General features: G+C 38.3%; 1 protein-coding gene across 6 annotated transcripts in view; it reads right to left on the bottom strand.

Annotated features, from left to right (window-relative positions):
• The window catches only part of tead1b (TEA domain family member 1b), a 51,782-nt gene that overhangs the window by 7,406 nt on the left and 23,919 nt on the right, over positions 1–20,457 (bottom strand). Inside the window, exons 4-12 of one of the 6 annotated variants that reach the window (XM_024802343.2) lie at positions 9,644–9,708; positions 7,727–7,789; positions 7,574–7,636; positions 4,823–4,834; positions 3,813–3,944; positions 3,476–3,522; positions 3,309–3,370; positions 2,733–2,857; positions 1,348–1,521 (exon numbers count right to left, since the gene is read on the bottom strand). In XM_024802343.2, the coding sequence (XP_024658111.1) occupies positions 1,348–1,521; positions 2,733–2,857; positions 3,309–3,370; positions 3,476–3,522; positions 3,813–3,944; positions 4,823–4,834; positions 7,574–7,636; positions 7,727–7,789; positions 9,644–9,708 (743 nt within the window). Of the gene's footprint in view, positions 1–1,347; positions 1,522–2,732; positions 2,858–3,308; positions 3,371–3,475; positions 3,523–3,812; positions 3,945–4,822; positions 4,835–7,573; positions 7,790–9,643; positions 9,709–20,457 lie in introns of all 6 variants that reach the window. The other 5 variants (XM_024802345.2, XM_024802349.2, XM_024802348.2 and 2 more) reach the window with 5 other exon arrangements.

Raw genomic sequence — 20,457 nt, 5'->3', positions numbered from 1 at the left:
AAGAGGGGTCCAACATTTGTGCTTTTAGCTCCATTTTTGGTCTCTACCAACTGCTGAAAGAAGTATTTAGCTTTTTTGTTACAAGACGATTGAATATGTTTACCAGCTGCTGATAAATATCTCATACGAGATACGGATGATTTTTATCCATAGGTTTATCTTTACATCCATCCATTTCCTTATGACTTTCCAATTCAGGGTCTTTTGGGGGGGGGCTGGGGCAACCATTCACACATGGAGCCAATTTAGATTAACTAATTAACGCAACACGCATGTCTTTGGACTGTGGGGAGAAGCCGGATTACCCAAAGAGAACATGCACACTCTACACAGCTGGCCAATGGATTCAAACTCAGGACCTTCGTGTTGTGAGGCAACAGTGCTTCCCCAACGGCACCACCACGCCACTCTGTATTTGTCACTTGAATAAAAACATCTCTTTAACCATTACTAGAAATATTATGATGGTGTTCAGATATTAATTCAAACATTTTGACATCATTTTATACTGTAAGATGTGCACAGTCGGTCATGTAGCTTTCTGAAACGGCAAACATCTGTCTGATCAGGGCTGCTGAGCCCAGCCGTGCATATCGCATAAAAAATGAGAAGATCCCGGCCACATCTGAATAAGCATGTTAATGTGCCCATATTGGAAGAAAGATTCTAAAGAGGATTAAATGAAGTTACGTTAAAAGACTGATTTACAAGGTTGAGCGGGTCTGCTCCTGGAGGGCAGCCTCTCTGTGCCCTGAACATCCTGTTCATTACGGACACAAAAAGGGGAGACGTCCTCCTACAACATTCTCCTCCTTCATTAAGCAAAGCAGTTATACATTCATTATTGTGCAGATTCTGCCTTTCATTTGAAATTTAAATTTGTCGGTCACTTCAAAAGGAATTTGAGGGGACTTGGTCCAAGTGCATACGGCCCTACTTTGTTTGCTGCCGCTAGTTAGCATTTTGCATCAGGGAGGAAATGCATGCAATGTTTAAACAGCCATTAGGAGCACAACCAGGTCACTCCATTGTTTGGAGATATTACACTGAATTAGTGGGTGCTTTGATCAAAAGCTCTCCTGCTATGCAAGTCCAAATATAGCAGAGTGCATTCTGCAAACATTGAGAGCAATCTTCTCTGTGTAGACTGATTACACCCAATCACTAAGCACGAAGCAGAACACACTGTTACTAAACAGGATTGTTTGATCAAATTTTTCACAATGCGCAAAAGGTTACAGTGAAATTAATACTTATGTATGGAGAGCCTAATCAAGCTGCAACAAAGCATTTTTTTTTTATCAGATACTCATCTTCTCATCAGCATTGCTTATAAATTACACTCACCCAGAATTTTATAAGGAAGAAGGAATTCTGGGGGCCTTTTGCATACAGCTCCTTCAGTCCGCCTTTCTTTTCTGGAAATTTATCGTAGATCTGACGAATGTCCACCGACTCCAGCAGGGCGTCACTGTAGGAATGATTCGTCTGCCCGATGTGCACAAACAGGTGTTTGTTGTACTGCAAGAGTAAAATGAAAAATGAATACAGATGGAAACTTGTATTAAAAAATAAAAAAGATGAAACTATTTAAAGTCGGATTCTTTTGTTTTGCAGCGTGAACTCAATAATAGCGTGCGAAAAAACCCATGCAAAAGGAGCGCGTATCAATATTCACAAAGTCATCAGCACAGAAGAGTTTACTGAAGCAAAATAAGCCAGATCTGATGTGCCAGTCCTGAAGTAATCATCGCAATAAGCAACTGGTAGCCAGGATTAGACTGATAATGCACTGGGATGAGAAACAACTCTCTGCAACATCGCTTTTTTATTAGTCACTCGAAATAGTTTTGAACAACTTTCCTGTTTTATGACATACAAATGAGGTAATAACATTTATGTTTCACTAACCCTCAAAATAAACTGATCCCCTCATTTGTATTAAACAAAGCTGCTTCAGCCACAAATTATGATTGAGCAACTGTGCAAAACGATGTATTTTCTAAACAAAAACATTTTTCGTAGACAATCTTACCACCTTTCCTCACATGAAAATCTAAAAATGTTTCTACCTCAGCCAAGTTAAAATGATAATACAAAACAAAAGTGCTTTGGTCATTTCTTCCCTATTTGATTTGGTCAATTTTTTAAACTTTTAAATGAAAATATCTGAATTTGGTTTGACAATGTGAATAAAAATTAGGGCCAGTTAAACCTCAAACCTGTGATGGAGAGCCAAAAGTAGATGAAAGAGGAGCAGCGAATCACAGAAAAAACATTTTGTTTTCAAAGGTTTGTTGCCCTCTTTGTGACCGTCTGAAACTCTGCTGCACTTCAGTGTAAAAGCTCACAGAATGGCGTCTCCGGCACACAGCCCCGAGTGCAAATGCAATATTTTTAAGCCTCAAGTTGCATTTAAGATTAAAGGCTGTTCCTGTGTTATCAATGCAAAAGACTATTCACTAAAATGAAAAACAAACATATTGTTAAAGAAATCAAAACATACAAGGAACTGATTAATATGCATTCATTCATTATTTCTGCAGGTCTCCGTGCCTTGCATCAAGCCAGCCTTTTGCCCCTCTCAGCCTGTTTTGGCCTCTTCTCAGCTGACTCTCTGCCTGGGAAAATGTCCCAGTGTATTCATAGAGGAAAGGACTGGGTGATAAGAGGTGGGAATGAACACCAAGAGATAGTGAAATTTCATGCTTTGGTATAATGCTTTCACTCACAGAGTCTGGGTCTCTCTGCTGCTCTAGGAAGGCAGAGAACTCCACCAGTCTGAGTTTAGATGTACCGATGGAGCGGCCCTGCCATGCTGGCGCCGTGGGTGCTGGAGCTGCTGTGGGCTCGAAACCTGCAGAAACACCAGAACAACAAAATATTCATCTGTTCTGCTGGTTGTTTTCCCAGCAGAGCATGTGCATGTTCTTTCTGAAACACTAGTTCACATTAACCTCATTTCATCAGGTTTGTTTATGACAAGAAAATTAATTTAATATCTTAGTGCAGATTCACAGAAATCTGACGTGCTTGATTTGGAAGGAAATGCATGCTCTATAATATTTCATTCATCTCTAAGGAGACATCTCCCAATTTAATTTTTTTTATAGACAAAAAAAATTCTGTGGTGAATTTAAAAGATATTTCAAAATATTTCAAAACAGAAATAATGACAGTGTACCACAGATATTACATTTTTATTGGATTAAGAAATTAGGGTCGAGATATCTGAAAAGACATTTGAAAAACAAGTTACAAAGTTCATCTTTGAATGTTGCATGTTTTATAATTAGGTAAAGTCTCACTTGAAATTGCTGTCGTGACTGCTGGCTGGATGGGATAGGGTTGCTGGGTGAAAGGCTTAATACTGGAACAAAAAAACCAACAGTCATTAGGCAAAAAATGGTTTCCTTTTTGTTTAAAGAGCATTTATTTATTTCCTGAAAAAGTTGGTTCAAGGTTTAAAACTTACTCTTGCGATGATCCTGGCTGACCAGCCGAAATCATACCCTGCCATAACTACAGAATTAGATGTATAAATAGACAAGAAAGAACAAGCAACAAAGAACATCCAATTGTGAGCAGCTGTTAGTGACAAGATCAGAATGGCTCTGAGCTCCATGTTCAGTGTATGTAGTTATCTTGACTACCACTCCTTTTGATCATGTGCTTATCTGATAGGGGCAGTTGTGCAAAGCTGTGGTGTGTAATGTGATTTGGCCTGGGTTTTTGGTGTGGTTGGCCCTATCGGTGCCCTGGGTGAAGCTGGACAGGATGGATCAATAGCGGGGTGCCGGCAAGGCTCTTACCCCTGCTCCAGGGAAGGCTGGGCGAGGGATGCCTGGCAGGCCGAGCTTGTTGTGAATAGCCGTGGCAGAGACGATCTGAGCTGAGGACATGGAGGCCATGCTCTGGAGGGCTTTGTCCTTCACGGCTTGGTCCTTTAACAGCAGTCACAAAAGGCTTAGCACTCGCACAGAAGGGAGAGGAGGGGTGTGTTGCAGAGGTAGCACAAACGAGACTCTAAACAACACACTGAAAGCACGGCTGACCTCTCTCACAACAGCGAAAAGCAAGCAGGTTAAAAGAAGCAGCACTGGCATTTCTATGCTACATGCAGGCTTTATTTCATTATTTTTTTAAAGTTATGTGCTGACTGAATTCCAATATACCGTAGCTAGCAGTGGTATGCACTTAAATGAAAGTTTGCCTGATGACTAATCTAGTTTTTTAAAAACTCATTCAGAAGTGCTTTCCATCAAGGCTGCATTTGTGTGCATGTCAAAACACATCACGTCTAAACACAAAGAATTTTTCAACTAAAACTGAAGGACACAAATCCCACTTGGTTAATAGTTTTTTTTTTTGTTGTTGTTTGTTGTTTTTTTCACAACTCTAGTCAGTTCCTTTTGTTTAATCTTTGTAAAAGAGGTTTTTGAAATTATAGGGATTTTATTGTGAAATACAGGGAAAACCTGTATTACATACTACATACTTTCCGCTACTTTGGCCGAAGTGTTTTCATCAAATAATGCTAAACGTCTCATACTGCAGCAGACTGCACCCATACACACTGGCAAACCCATGCAGACTCACTGGTGGCAGAAGCTACAGGTAAGCATGCTGGCAGTACATGCTGACGGAGCAGAGTCAAGCTACAGTATGCTCGTAGCATGATGACACACGGACACCAATGAACACTGCCAGCCGGTGTTGTGTTACTGTGGCAGGAGCGGAAATGCAAAACTAGAAGCTGAAGGGCAAGGCAGGTCCTAACTGAAGCAGACACGGTGTCACAAGCAGAAAACAAAATACTCACCATATTTGTAACCTAAATGCAAACAAACAAGGTTTTATTGGAAAATTGCAATTCAAACACTGCAGTTAATTCAAGAGCTATGTGTGAAAAAATATATCAGCAATACACCTTTAAATATCGGTAAAACACAACAAAGTAAATATCTGCTCTTCTTTACACAATACATGCACAGATGTGTAACTAACACTTAATCACAAAGAATTATGAAATTTGTATTTACAAATCATGTGGAGAAAGTCTTACGCTCTATAATTTTCACAATCTGATCAGTAGTCATCACTCAAGACAAAACAAGGGAACACTAACGTAATGACTGCAATTATACTAAAATGCCATAGACAGGACGAGAAGCAGCAGGTTTTGATGCCCCCCAGAATGAAGGGCACACTTGTATTTCTCTTCACCAATGAACTCTAATTTGCTTTAAATGAGAAAAGACAGGGATTCATACAAAAGCTGTCTGTTTTTCTTCAGACAGCCGCCTGTGCCCCTGAAAGAACAGGCATTCATGTGGCTAGCTGCCTGTCTGACTCTGTCTCTCAGTGTAAGCGCGCGCGCACACACACACACACACACACACACACACACACACACACACACACACACACACACACACACACACACACACACACACACACACACACACACAGATTAATGAGGGGTCATTAATTCGTGTTGAATACTGGGAGTGGAGCAAAGTGTGAAAGTCAAAACGTATAGTCGGCTCCCCAAGAAAAGAAGAAAATGGCACATGGGTGGAGTGTCCTTTGATATACAAGCATTACTTCATAAAATACCTTAAATTACAGGTCAGTATTATTCAAGATTACTTCTTTCACAATGCTCTTCTCCCATTTTAATGTGCCATTCTGAAAAGCTTTCTTCAGCGATTTTAACAGATTTCACTATTTCTGAAATAACTGACGAGAACGTTCTGAAATGACGACATCTGAACTGGGAGGAAGGAAAGCGACTGACAGCCATGGCATTGTGAGAGCCTGGAGTTATCAACAGATTGAAGGGAGAACAAGAAAGCGGGGGGGGGGGGGGATTTCAGAAACAGCCAGCTTCACTGCCATTCTCTGCTCTGAATGTGCACCACTGAGTCTTTGACGGTGAGGAAAAGTTGGGTTACATTGTCAAAGGAAGCAGAGGTGTAGTCTCTTCTTCATTTTTTTTAAAACACGGACTCCCGCCCCCTTTGCCATGCTGCCTTTTTTAAAAAATAAAGTCTGCTTAGTAAGAGATGTAAGCAGACCCATTTCCCCGCACCTTCAGCTTCCAGCCACTCACCAAAACAGCCAATGCCAGCATGCTTCCCAACATGCACACACTTTGATTTAGACTTTAATAGAGGAAAATTTGAGCCTGACCAGCCCCCCATCAAAAAAAAAAAAAAAAAAAAAAAAAAAAGGGCAGACCATTGTTATTATGACCTAGTACGGAGTATGTGTTGTTGCACTACTAGAGAATTTGTCATTACATAAAGACACAGTAACACATCGGCTCTTTGAACAAAATATTAATCAATCTACAAACGTTGATGCAGGATGGATTTCCACAGATTTTATGTAGTTTTCTATAGACTGCGCTGCAGATTTTGAATCCTTTTCATTTCACCACATTTTCATTTACATCCAAAATCACTCAAATTTAATCAAATTTGGTACATATGTTAATGATTACCCGGACTACCTTATACATGCGGCGACAAGTTTGAAATTCCTAGTTTGAAATTCCAGACGGTGAACATTTCCACTGTTTGTTTGTTAGCTTTTAGCTCAAAGCTAGGCTCTAGTCACACAGGCCTAGACACTAGTCACTAAGAAAACATGTATATTCCTCAACTGCTAGCAAGTGGTTGATGGAAGTTGCTGGCAGCTAGTACAAATTGGCTGCAAATAGCTATATAGTGTTGCACCAAAAATCTCCTTGTAATTGCTTTGATTGCTAGAAGGCATTGCTGCAGTCACCTGCAGGCTATATGGTCAACTTTTCTATAAACGCTTGCCACCTACTCCCCAAGTCGTAGTGAAACTGTAACAAGTGCGATGCAGACTAGACATGAAGAAAGTTCGCCTTCATTTTAAAAGTTGTGCCTGTTTAAATGTATTGGTTGCAGCAGAATGGTGCAACTCTTTACTTTAAAGGCAAATCTTCGTTATCCGGTTGATGTCCCACTCTAGTGTTTCACACCAGTGAAACTGTAAAGTACTTACGAGTGTTTGGAGACAAGTCTGTGTTTCTTTGTGTATTTTATGCTTTGTATGTACTGGCTAAGAAATGTAGTTTTAATTAATTTTATTTATTTATTTTTAAAAACTTTTTCAATTTCAGCAAAATTACCTAGAAAAATCCAGTTCTGGTCAGGCTCATGACTAATAAAAGATTAAACATGTAGGATCCATATGTCGGACTATTTTTTGTTAATTTAAATCGCAAAAGCATGTCTTTATATATTTATACAAGATCACGGTTATTTTGTGCAGCTGCTCTCAAAGCAAAGGCTGGTGATGAAAGAATTAATGTCATTGAAATCAAGCAGACAGGACAGTGACAGCATGTTTGGGTTAGAACGAGTGAGAGATGGTCAAGAAAGTGAGTAAGTGAGATTAGAAGGGCTGAACAGAAAAGCAGAGGATTTGGGTTATGGGGGGAATCAGAGGATCAAGCATTCACTCTGTCTCTACAGGAAACAGAAAGTTAAGATGCACAGCAACCAAACAAGCCCAAAAGCAGAAAAGCGCATACCTTTAGCTTGGACTGAAACTCACGAGATTTCCTTCTGGCAAGAACCTGAATGTGACTAGACACCTGCGGAGTAGGGGAGGGGAGGAAAACAAAGGAAGAGCCTGTAACCATGGCAATGAAAAGCCCCCTGCAACTGGGCAAAGCCAGACGTACCTTAATGGCAGCTTGGATTTCTCGAACTTTCTTTCTTGCTAAGACCTGTATGTGACTAGACACCTCCATTTAAAAAAAAAAGAGAAAAAGGAAAATAAAAAAACAGGAAAACCCAAAAAAGTACAAAGTGGATCACACATGTCTTTGTTTAAAAACACTTCAAGAAGATAAGGTGTATAACAGAAGCATCTTCAAACCACACACCAAGCTAACAGCCAATAAAGCGTTATGCTGTGTTGTCGTCACTTAAGTGAACTGATTAAGGAGGATGCAGGCCCCTTTAGCACACATTAAGAGCACACAGATGTGATCTGCTGTGTGCTGAATGAAAATCGGCTAGTCTAGTATCCTTGTGGGAGCTGCGAAAGGCATTTCACCGGCCAAGTTTATCTACGATGTCTATACAGTTCAAAATGATTTTATACTCTCAAATGAAACATTCATCAGTAGCCGTCTGAAAGAGACCTAATGTGAGCTGATGACAGGTTTGAGAGGTAGATTTACATTCTCCTCTGGCACTTTTCATGCAAATGAAACCCAAGCTGAGTACCCCAACAAGGGAGTGATTTAACAGGAAAGTGTTTGGTTAGCTGAGAAGTCTTTACATTATTCACAATCTTTTACATGAGTTGGTGCTTAAACTGGAGCTGTAAATGTTAGTCAATCAGTTGATCACAGTCATCCCTCATTTTTTATAATTTCTGAAGCAAAAGAGCTAAACCTTCAGGGGTTTTAGTTCCTTCGATGGAAGAATTACATTCACATCAATTAGTCCATATATATTCAATTTAGTTGCAATAAAACAAGCTGGAGCTGGTGAGAAAAATGATCAATATTGCTGTTGGTGCCATGTTAATAACTAAATCAATTACTTTCATGCTGTACATGATATTTAAAGTAACATCATGCGTGTTTATTGGTATTGCTCGGCGCAAACAACCCTCTTTTTGTCCAATTCTGTGCCAAGAAGATGAGACACAGGAGACAAACCACACCTTTCTGGTCCAGACTGATCAATTCACACACAGTGATCGAATGTCATTGTAAACACTGACTTGTTTATCACTGTCATTCAAGTCAGTAGTCATGCAGGGAAGTTCCTGTTTAGAGGGAAGATCAGGGGCTTCGTAGAGTCACTAAAGCACCATTAAAACTATTCAATATCGTGTAGAGATTGGTAGAAATAAGGCCACTAGTACTACTACTAAGTTACTTTTAGCACAAGTGCTCACCACAGTGGTTAAGTCTGCTTATTTGACTGGGCAGAGTTTTTACAACAGACGCTCTGATGAAACCTCAAATGGAATTTGACAGTACTACTACATTTTCAACTGCCAAGCAAATGTGTTAACCCAATAACCAAAAAATAAGAAGCACAGTGGTGAAATAGTTAGCAGACAATCGCATAAAAACGGTTCAGTTTGGGCCTTTTTTTGTTGTGATTTTGAGTTTGCATGTGGTTGGTTTCTGCTGATTATTCCAGCTTGATCCCACAGCCCAGAGCCATGCATGGTGAGTTAATTGGTGATCTTGAATTGACTTTATGGATCTGAAAGTGTGTGGTTGTCTGTCTCTATGATAAACTGGCAACTCCTCCAGGGTGTACCCCTGCCTCTCCTCCTGTGACAGCTCAGATAATACCTGCTTCCACAACCCATAAGCAGTGTAGAAAACCTATATATTATTTATATATTTGCCTACATTTAGATGCATAGTGTGAAAACGTAATAATCTCTTCTTGCAACACAGCAGTGACAGGGAGACAGGGGATCTTTGTCAGCCCTAGAAATCTTATTGACAGTTAGCATAGCCTTATTCTCTGTCTTACTTTGTTCCTCTAAAACAAAGGCAGCAGTGTGCACACATTCAGATTTGACAGCCCTCTGACACTTATGTAACAGAGACGTCTCGTCTAACCTGCTTTCTCGTCCTCGTCTTGCCGGTCCGGAGCTTGATGTATCTCGCTATCAGCTCATTTCGACCTGGAGAAACCAGAAAATGAAGAGCAATGTAGATAAAAACCAACAAGAAGTATAAATTTCTGCAGTCTGAACACTTATCTGTAGAATTTGGTTGCTTCTGATTTTAGTTTTTCAACAATCAAACACAAACATGCTTATTAAAAAATAGATTTGAATTTAGGTTTTGGCAAAAACCAAACACTCAGATCAATCACAAGCAAAAAAAAAAAAAAAAAAAGTAGCAGTTTATAATTAAAACTACCTCTTTAGGAAACACACACTTCCCCGGGCTTTCTTTAATTTATTTTTTTTATAGTGGGGTGGATTGGAGATTTCTGTACTTCACACAGTTGTTCAAATCTATCCTCTGTATCTGCATAATTACTGAAGAATACGTGCCACTGTTTAATAAATGCAGCTAATACTCTTAAAAACCACGGTATTGTACTTCTGAAAATAGAAAAATTTATGAAAATGTCAATCTGATGGATGTATACCTAAATTCATAGATAAGAATAAAATAACTTATGGTTGTAACTCTAAATATAAGAGTATGTGTACCTCCTAAACAAACCCCATCCAGTTTTTCTATGGCAACATCGTATGACATTAGCATGAATAAAGAAAACTCACAGCGGCAGCACCAAGGCCTTTAAAATTAATCTAATTCAATCTCATTCTCTTCAAAGCCTCATGCTTTGAAAGGAAACAGGCCTGGCTGTTCATACTATTACAGAAAATAATGGCAACTGAATACATTGGGCTTAAAACAGTGCTGCTCTGACTAAATTATAATTGAAGCATAGCTTTGTAGAGATTTCCAATTAACAACAGCCCCAAACATTCTTCTGCCCTCAGCTCTGCTCTAATTGCTGTCGCAATGCACATGACCCCTGCTTAGCCCTTTCATATGGTAATAACATGCCGCCAACCAAAACTATTACACAAATTATAGGTAAGGAGGCACTCTAATTATGTGTCCAGCTGTAACTAACCAATGCCATGGATTTGCTGTAGTTCTCTATGAAATTCAACGAACCCTCAATATAATGAAACATTTTTCTACCTTTCTTCCATTATCAATTAAAGGTCTTACTTTTGTTATGACACAATAGACCGCAGCATTCTGCAGATGTGCTAATCAGCCGTATCTAAGCGAATTAGGGAGGGAAGCCAATTTGTTAAGAGCAACGCACAGGAGGCTTCAAAATGTGATGGCGCACAAGTGTCAATCTTAGAGGTTTAAAGTTGAGACAAAGCCACATCGTGAAGGTTAGTGAAAGATATTTTTCTACCTATCTGTAATGACAAAGCGAAAGTCTTATTTTGAAAGGCATCAACAATTAAGTAACAATAATAACAATTAATTCATTTGGAAAGTTTGAATTACAAGACTAAGAATGACTAACTGGTTTTACAAATTAATTAATTTATGCTTGATACAGAAGATCTTTTTTTTTTTTTTTTTAAATCACAACTTCACACAACTAATTTAAAAGTTTTGTTCTGTTGTCTTGTATTGCCATTTCATTTCCATATCTTAATATTTAATATGGTTCTTTAACTTGTTGCTATCATTCTTTCTGTCACGGAGCAACTGTGACGATGTGATTTTCTCTGAGAATAATTAAGTAGTCTGATTCTGATTGATTAAAAACTTCTTAGATAAAATATTTTGTGATTTTTTTTTAAAAACCATTTTGGCTAAAAAGAAAACTAATTAAATCATTTAACAACTGCTTTTGCTATAGTTTAATATGTAATAATAGACTAATCACTAATGTTTTAGCTCCACCATTTAGTTATCAATTATTATCAATCATACCTTTTTAAACTAAAAGTTTATATATGAATTAATCGGAAGTTGAAATGAATGACTAAAACTGGCTTATCATATAGCATTGTATAGCCTCTTGAATAATACAGTAAGAGACCCAGCTTTGTAAGTTTAAATAGAAAGAAAAACATACTATTCAGCAACCAGAGCTCTTTAACACTTTAAAATACCCATCTCTGTGCCACACCTTCACATTTTGGTGCAAAGAGAAGCTTGTGATGTCAACCTGTAGTTTGTTGCTTGACCCTGAAGTTCTTTTCACACTGAACACTTTTGCAGCAGAGGCCCAAATAACCCTTGCTGTGTGACCTCACTCTACACATTAACAACATCTAGGGATTTACACATCCATCGTGTCTATCCAGTGTGCCTGCCGTGTAAACTTTATCAGATAAAGCAGGGACCTGCACTATTTTCAATAATTCACGCACTGTGGCAGCACAACATGACAATACAGGCATTCATGCAAACTCCTGATTCCCAGATCAAAGCACACAAATGACCAGCTGAAAGCTTGCTTACTGTTGAATTATTCATTCTTTTCACCAGGCTGGAAAAAAAGCTCAGTGGGCCCTGGCTAGTCTGCGTTCTTTTTTTTTTCTTGCTTGTGTTTGTGCTGCAAAACAATTGTTTAAAAAAAAAAAAAAAAAAAAAAAAAGTGACCCGTCCACATTTAGGACTAAAAACATTTTGGATGCAGCTCTGCTTTCATGCCTGAATTTCACCAGGTGCAATATTTTCCACAAAATAAAGAAAAAATGCTTTCCACAGGAGAAAAAAAGACTAATGTTTGAAGCAAATTAAAATTTGTGGGGTTTTTAGGTTGAGGATATGCTGATCCAATAATTTACAGCACTAACATTGATTTGGTAAATCCACTTTACAAAGCTAATAAACTGTTTAACTGAAGTCCTGTTATGTTAATTTAATTTGCACTGAGTTCACATGCATTAAGGGAAGTAAAGGCAATAAAGACTCCCTCTTGATTCGTCTGCTTTCAAGCACCCATCTCCAATGGGCACTGTTAATTTACATACACAGGTTAGAAAATGTAATACTTAAAACATCTGCTTACATTTCTTTTATGCCAGATTTGAAGATAAACAATAAATTTTATTTAAGATGTGAACCTTGTAGTTATTGTGTAGGATTTTCTTTTTTTTTAGTTTTTAAATCAGCCTAATGATTTTACAAATATTATTGATAGGACTCTGGAAATACCCAGAGGTGGAGATCTTTTTGTCTGTATGGATTCCTGTCTTTTTGTTCTTAGCATTATGAGTTTTGAGAGTGAGCCTCTAAGGCTTAAGTAAAGGCCTTGTAGCAAAGCTGCGAGAGGGCTAAGGAAATTAACTCTTTATGGGGTGTTTCTGTCAATCAAAGTAAAAAAGCAGAATGGCAAAAGGATTAAATATTTATAGCATTACCCCTGAGCAGATTTGTTCTGTTCAGCAGCTGGAGCCCTAAAACTGGTCAGAGTGAACCTTCCCTCTGAATCTGAATGACTGGAGGATCTGACACATATGAATGGCACTCCAGCAGAAGCCCCACAAAGAGATGGCGGCTCAACTTTCTCTGGATCGTCCCCAAGTAGCTGATTCCTCGTTCCGTCAGAAATCCAATTTGGCGCTCAGCAACCTTTCTCCAAGAACCTTCGGATAGACTCCCTCTTTTGTGAATAACAATGGGGTGCATTATCACAGTCCACTACGAACCAACCTCAGAAAAAGCAATAAAACTGCCACTTTTTAAATCAACATTTAAAGACTTAAACTTTACAACCGTAATAACAGTAATTGTGGTTAAAATGAATGAGCCCAGAATTATTTGTGAAACTAAAACTTAAATTCTGCCCTGATATATTGTTGTTTGTCTTTCATTTAATGTATTAACTTTACAGAAAACTAAAAAAAAAAATTTTTTTATTTGTGAAAATGTTTAACTCAGTTGCATACCAGTTACAGTTCTGGCCAAAAAGATATGAAATTTACTATTTTTCAGTAGAAGAAATCATATAACCAAATTCCCTTATATTTAATATTTTAAATAATTATTTAAACTGTTGTATGGTCGAATGTTAAAACCAATCACATGACGAATATAGCAGTTTAAGAAACTGAACACACTTCATAAAGCACTGTCCTCTGTGTCTCACTAGATTAGCTCTGATTAGCTTTAGAAAGAGTGAGCTTTGACACAGGCAAACATATTGATATGCCATTATCTGAGGTTGATATCTGTGGGGTTAATGAAACCAGTGTCTTGACATTTAAAGAAAGGTCCACAACGAGCACGACCATCAAAGACACAAACACTAAGATTCTGGCCGATAACGTCTTGTTATCTTCACTATTAACTCTAGCCAAAAGCAGTTATGTCCTGTACTAATAAAGTTGTGCTTCTGTGTGTGTGTGTGTGTGTGTGTGTGTGTGTGTGTGTGTGTGTGTGTGTGTGTGTATAAAATTGAGAATAACAGATTTCGAGCATTAGTCAGATCAAATGTAAGAGCTGGAAGAGGCACTATGTGGCTTTTTGTTACATTATTTCATAGAAAAAATAATAAAAATCGATTCCCTCCTTCAGCCTTTTGATACAAAGTGCCTCATAGAAGAACATGAATGAATTTGTATATGCACATTTCAGGCTTTGCATTCTTTTATCCCACTGAACAAAGCAGTATTTACAGACACTTCTAGAATGTCATTCACAGCACTTGAAATCCAAACATCATATTTAAAAATGAAAGTCTATAGAAAAGCTTGAGTTCTAAAGGAACAGACAATAAAAACCGGTCTTGCTGCTTCAGAGAGCTGGATACTGGTGGATCACCAACACTTAAGTGACATCTGCACATGTCCAAAGTATCTCAACCTTATCTCTTACTTTGCCTCCAAACTGCTCAAGCTGAGCTTTCCTTCTGACTATAAATGCATAATTAATTTACCAAAACAGTGGCAAGTTAATTTCCTGTCAAGTGACTGGAGTGGTGAACTGACCAATTGTTTGAAGAATATTTGAAAAGCTTTTCTTCAAATCGTAAGGTTAAAGGAATTAGGATTATTGATATAAATGCAATGCAGAATGAGATGCAGACCTAATTTAAGGAGTAAGACAGTTCCTCAGCTAAAATTCATTTTTCAACTAACATTTGTCTTTAACCCATCCTATCAAACCAAACCAAAAAAAAAAAATCCTTATGTCTAAACATAGTAGAATTCCACGTGATAAATGTTCAGTGGCAATCATAAGTACAGCAGTGCTGAATCTTCACTGGCAAATAAACATGAAGGTTTGTCATTGAATATATTACCATAACCTTTATTAACCTGTGTAACAAAAATACCAAGCTAATTTTAGTAATGGCATATTAAACATTTTTACCTGGCTCGATTGCAACCTCCCGAGGAGCAAGAACAATAGTTTACAGCTCTTTGTGAGTTTTTTCCCCTTCCTCTTTTTAAAAGCTTTCATTTCCTGTAACAGCACTTTCCCCCCTCTCTCATGCAGGCACAACCACAGTCACATCTGGCCCAGCACTTTGCCATGAAACAGCGGCGGGCTTGGCAGAGAAGCAGTCGGCAGACTGCCCACATGTGTGTGACTTCTACCACTCGACTGTCTGTGTTTAGCTAGGCCTTGACCAGGCAGCCTCACAGAACAGAAGGCAACACACAGTACTGACCAGCACATTACGAAGCTACATTAATAACATAGATTAAGGCTGTAAATTAGCAGAGGCCATATTAATAACACTGAAATCATCTCTCAGTGGATCTGTACGCACTTTTTCTTGTTGGACAATTATTTAAGATGCTTCACAGCTTTTGAAAGGTAGACTTAGCGCAAGAACAACTAGTTGATCAGCAATAAACCGAACACAGAATTACTAATCAATAGCATCTGTTGACAGCTTTTAATTGTCTCATAATTACTGTTTACATTAGCGGTTGGTGAAATAAGACATCTGGTAAAATCTTGTACCTTTTGTGAAAAAGGCTTGGGCGTATTTGACCAAATGATTAATGAATGAAAATAATTAGCTGCACTAACTGCATCATTCAATGCACCTCTTATTACTGACAAGCTATAAATCTTTCCATTAGCTTTTTGGATTAGTTAGTTATTTAGACTTCTACGCAGTCGTGTTTGTTTCCTTATGTGCACGTGTGTGCGCCTGTGTCGTGAGCCAACACAAAGGCCCCAGATTTCCTGTCATCTGTGATAGATGACTCAAGGGTCTCAGGCAGACATTAGCATCATAATAGACTAAACCAACAATATGAAGGCATTCGTCCCAGGTTTTGGGAATAGTAGGCAGGGGCAGGAAGCCTTTTACTTGAAATATCAATGGGAAACCACAGCTTGCCAACTGAAGGAGAACCTGAGACTTCAAAGAATAATTGACAGTGCCCTTTTTGCAGGGGAAACAGCATGCTATCAGTTTAGCATTATGTTAGCCCTTAGCGAGAGGTCAAAGACTAGGCACACAACCTCTGCGATAAATAATCTCAAAGGAACAAAAATCACACGCAACTGTTATGGCGAGAACACAATACGTCAGTTATGTAAGCTTAAACAATTACAACTAAATATAAAATGCCTGCAGCTGGCCAGACCTGGCAGGTGTTTCCTGAGGAAAGTGTTGCACCAACATTTACAAGTTTATTCCTGTCCATTTGATAACAATCCAGGTCACAGCTCTGCTGCAGTCGAGCCTTTTCAGCTATGAAGTCTCTTGTAGAAGACAGAAGATAATATCAGCTCATCATAACATCTGACTCCAGTCCACCAGCTGCTTGTACAAGTGCTTTCCCTCCCTGCATTGTTAGGCTCTCAGACTGGCAGTGCGAGTCCATAAGAAAGACTTCAAGGCCAGACACTGCATGCGTGACGCCACAATGATTGCAAACACTACTGCCATTCTCTGTGACACAATAGAAATCTCTCCTCCTCCTACACACTCGCACTGTCTCACAAACACAAACCATCCCAGTGCCTGTGGGCGAAAATGGAAAGCTTTAAGCTTCATCTTCTCATAAACTGACACTCCATGTATGCGTTTTATTTACTCACTAATTATGTAACAGGAAGTACACTGCACACAAATAAAAGGTTTTATTGTTGTAGTATACGCAATGTATTTTTGTTATGCTCTGGATTTGAACTTGTTTGAAATTAACACTTTCTTGATCCAGTGGAAGGCGATTATTATGGCAGTCTCTTAACATACTATAATTTACACATAGCAGTCTCTAAATTCTCTCATAAAACTCTCACAGGCTTTTTCAGTGCTGGCCTCACATGAACACGGGTGTTCCACCCATATTCACAGGAAACAACTCAATTCAGTCTGCATTTAGACAAGAAAAGCAGGGATGTAAAAATAAGAAAGCCTACAATTAAGAGCAATTCATTTACTTCAAAGCCTGACAATTTCTAAACTGACAGAGAGGCAAAACACTGAGTGGGTTTTCTATTTTATGTGACTTTATATAGTTTGATATGACCATTTGTTACACACTGAGGCACTGCTGAGAGTCTTAGTTCTTAAATGTGTGTGCTAATTTGAAATGGACTGAACCACCACTCACAACCACTAGCACTTTATATAGCCTCTGTAGGAATTATATCTCACTTATCTTAACTGCACTACTGTATAGCTCTGTATAAATAATCATTCTGTACATTCGATAATTTTTAATCCTACAACTGTTTACAACTTGCATAGTTCCCATTTCTGTATAGCTGTATATCTCAGATTTCTGTAAAGTTATTTATTTCATATTCTGTATAGTTTTTCATATTTATATCCTGTTCATAGCCTGTACATAGCTTGTACTCACTACAGCCTGTGCATACTTATAGTTATAGAATATTCACAACATACTTCATACCGTGTACATTATAACATACCATAATAGACCCATTTCTGTAATATACTCACATATCTATATTATTGCTAATATATATTGTAATATATCTATATCACTAAAGCACTTCTGGATGGATGTAAACTGCATTTCGTTGCCCTGTACCTGTGCATGTGCAATGACAGTAAAGTTGAATTCTATTCTATTTTACAGAAAAGGTGAATGACGTCTTGACTGGTTAAGAAAGTGTAAATGTACTTTGTGAGTAAATACAAAGGTTACAGACAGACAGACAGACAGACAGACAGATACACACACATATATTTACATAACTGTAAATTCTTTCACCAAATCTTGCAGTGCAAATTTTTCATAAAGTTGGAAAAATAAAATTGAGCTAATGTGTAATTTCTTTTCACCATTGTTGCTGTGTGAGAATATTAGGAGTATAGACTAAACTATTGGTCTGAAGCTGATCAAGTTCTGCCCGTGTGTGAGGAAAGTCGAGCAGGTCATACTATTATATTAGTGGACCTTCACTGCATTTGTGTTTTTTTTCCTACTGAGCTGGTGAGTGAGGTGTATCTGGAAGTCCTGTAGCTCTATGTACTCTGTATGTTTGTTTGGCTTTTGGAAAAACCACAAATTCAATAAATGTAAAATTTCCCCTCTGCTTTGCCATCACACAGACCTTTCCTGCAGATTCCTGATCTGAAGTGGATTAGATGATCTTATCTTTGCACCATCCATCATGACTGTGGAATTTTACATTGATAACTAAAGAAGTCTGTAAAGAGTTTCTTAGCTTGAAAAACAGCATCTTGGTTTTAAAAGTTGCATACTGCCCTTCTTCAGCAGAGCCACACTCAAACTGTAGATGGAATAGAGTGATTTCAATTGCCAATAAACAACAACAAAAATCCTCCTCCCAGCCTGAACTAAAATACAATGTTCATATTCAACTTCTGCCATATTTGTGTTTACTCACTTAAGTCAAGTCTAGTCAATCACAGGCAGCTGTTCATGCTTTTAGTTTGACACTGGGGTGATTATTGACAGCAAGTCTTAGCATCCTAACGTACGGCATAACAACATGGTATGCAGGGTGCTCAGCTGCAGACAGGAAAGTACTGCAGAGGGTCATCAACACAGCCCAGAAGATCACTGGCTGCTCTCTGCCCAGCCTGGAGGTCACTGCAAACTCTCGGTACCTCAGCAGAGCTGGCAATATCATCAAGGACCACTCTCACCCCAGCAACCAACTGTTTGAACTATTACCGTTAGGCCGACGGTACAGGTCACATAAAACCAGGACAAACAGATTCAGGGATAGCTTCTTTCCCAGAGCTATCACCGTAGTAAATAAGCACAAAAACAACTGAACCTATTCCATACCGTCACTGTCATTATATCATGCTGCTATTCATACTGTCATCATATTAATGCTGATATCCTGTATATATTGTACATACTATTGTTTGAGTACTTACGATTGTTTTTTTTTGTACTTTTTATATTTTACATTTATATTTATTATTGAAACTTGCACCAAGGGAGTGGCACTCCAATTTCGTTGTACTCTGTACAATGACAATAAAGGCTATTCTATTCTATTCTATGTTAATAAGATGTCCTGGGTAATAACCAGCCAGCAGCTCACCTTTGCCCACAAAGTCAAAGCTGTATGTTGTTTCTTAAGCAACTTAAAGTTTTATTTCAAGTGCAGCTGACAAACCTTTTTTCTTTTATTGCATCTTGACTACGCTTCATGCAATCAATTGGGAATCGGTATGATCGACTGGCTGAGCACCAGTGATGACAAAGGGGAAAAAACAGAGCCCTTGATCCCCACCAAAGGCTTAGTTATGTTAGGTTATGCTCACTGTTGTTGTCATGCAAAAGAGTTACTACTGCTTCTCACGCACATCCCAATTTCTGTAACCTACTGTGTAACACATGAAAACTAGAATGACTGAAAGTACAAACCTGTGGCAGTTTTGTCTCTTTTGACACATTTACACTGCATCAGTGAGGGAACATAAGATTTCTAGAGACTGGTATGGATGAGACTTCAACTCTGTAGAAAAGGGCACCATTGCGTTTGAAAGATGTGCTTCCTGTTAACTACCTCTTCTTCAAATTTAAATTCAAATTCAAATTTTATTTGTCACGTACACAGTCATACACAGTACGATATGCAGTGAAATGCTTAGACAACTGCTCGTGACCTAAATAAAAAAAGAAAAGGCTATGAATAAGATAGGAAATACATATGAAAATTAAAAAGGGTGAATTTAACTGGGAAGGAATAAAATAAAATATAAAAATTAAAGTTAAAAATAAAATAACTGTACAACAAAATACACAGTATAGAACTATATAAGAATGTATGAAGAAATATATATATATATATATATATATATATATATATATATATATATATATATATATACACACACACAATAACAGCAGCTGTACAAGTATTAACTGGAAATGAAGAAATAATGTCCAGTGTTGTGCAATCCACATTTGTAAGTGTCTTGTGCAGTGCAAATATGCTTAAAGTGATGAAGTGATGAAGTGAAAACAATGTCCAGAATGTCCAGTGTGTATAAGACCTATATGTGTGGGTCAGTACTGTGTGGTGGTGTGATTGAGAGACCGTATCGCCTGCGGGAAGAAGCTCCTCCTCAGTCTCTCTGTGTTGGTCTTCAGGGAGCGGAATCGCTTTCCTGACCTCAACAGAGAGAACAGTCTGTTGTTGGGATGGCTGAGGTCCTTCTGTTGATATTGTAGGGGTATATGTCTGTCGAAGCACCAGTGCCACCCCCGACACACACAAGTTAGGAGTGTTGGTGAATGGTTTGAAGGGTATAAAAATGATATGAATCAGTATCCCCACGCTACGGTGTTCTAGTTATGAGAATTTAGAGCAACTGAAGATCTACGGGAGGTTTGGGGCTAACATGTTAGCTGTCTCAGCCAACAACTGAGTGAATATCTATTTGAAGAACGGCGCTAAGTTGCTTCAGCAGATCACCAGAGACTTGTAGAATCAATGCT

The sequence above is a fragment of the Maylandia zebra genome, linkage group LG1 (assembly GCF_041146795.1).
Source record: "Maylandia zebra isolate NMK-2024a linkage group LG1, Mzebra_GT3a, whole genome shotgun sequence".
Taxonomy (NCBI): Eukaryota; Metazoa; Chordata; class Actinopteri; order Cichliformes; family Cichlidae; genus Maylandia; species Maylandia zebra.
Note: the sequence above shows the minus strand (reverse complement) of the source record. Positions and strands in the feature narration are given on the sequence as shown.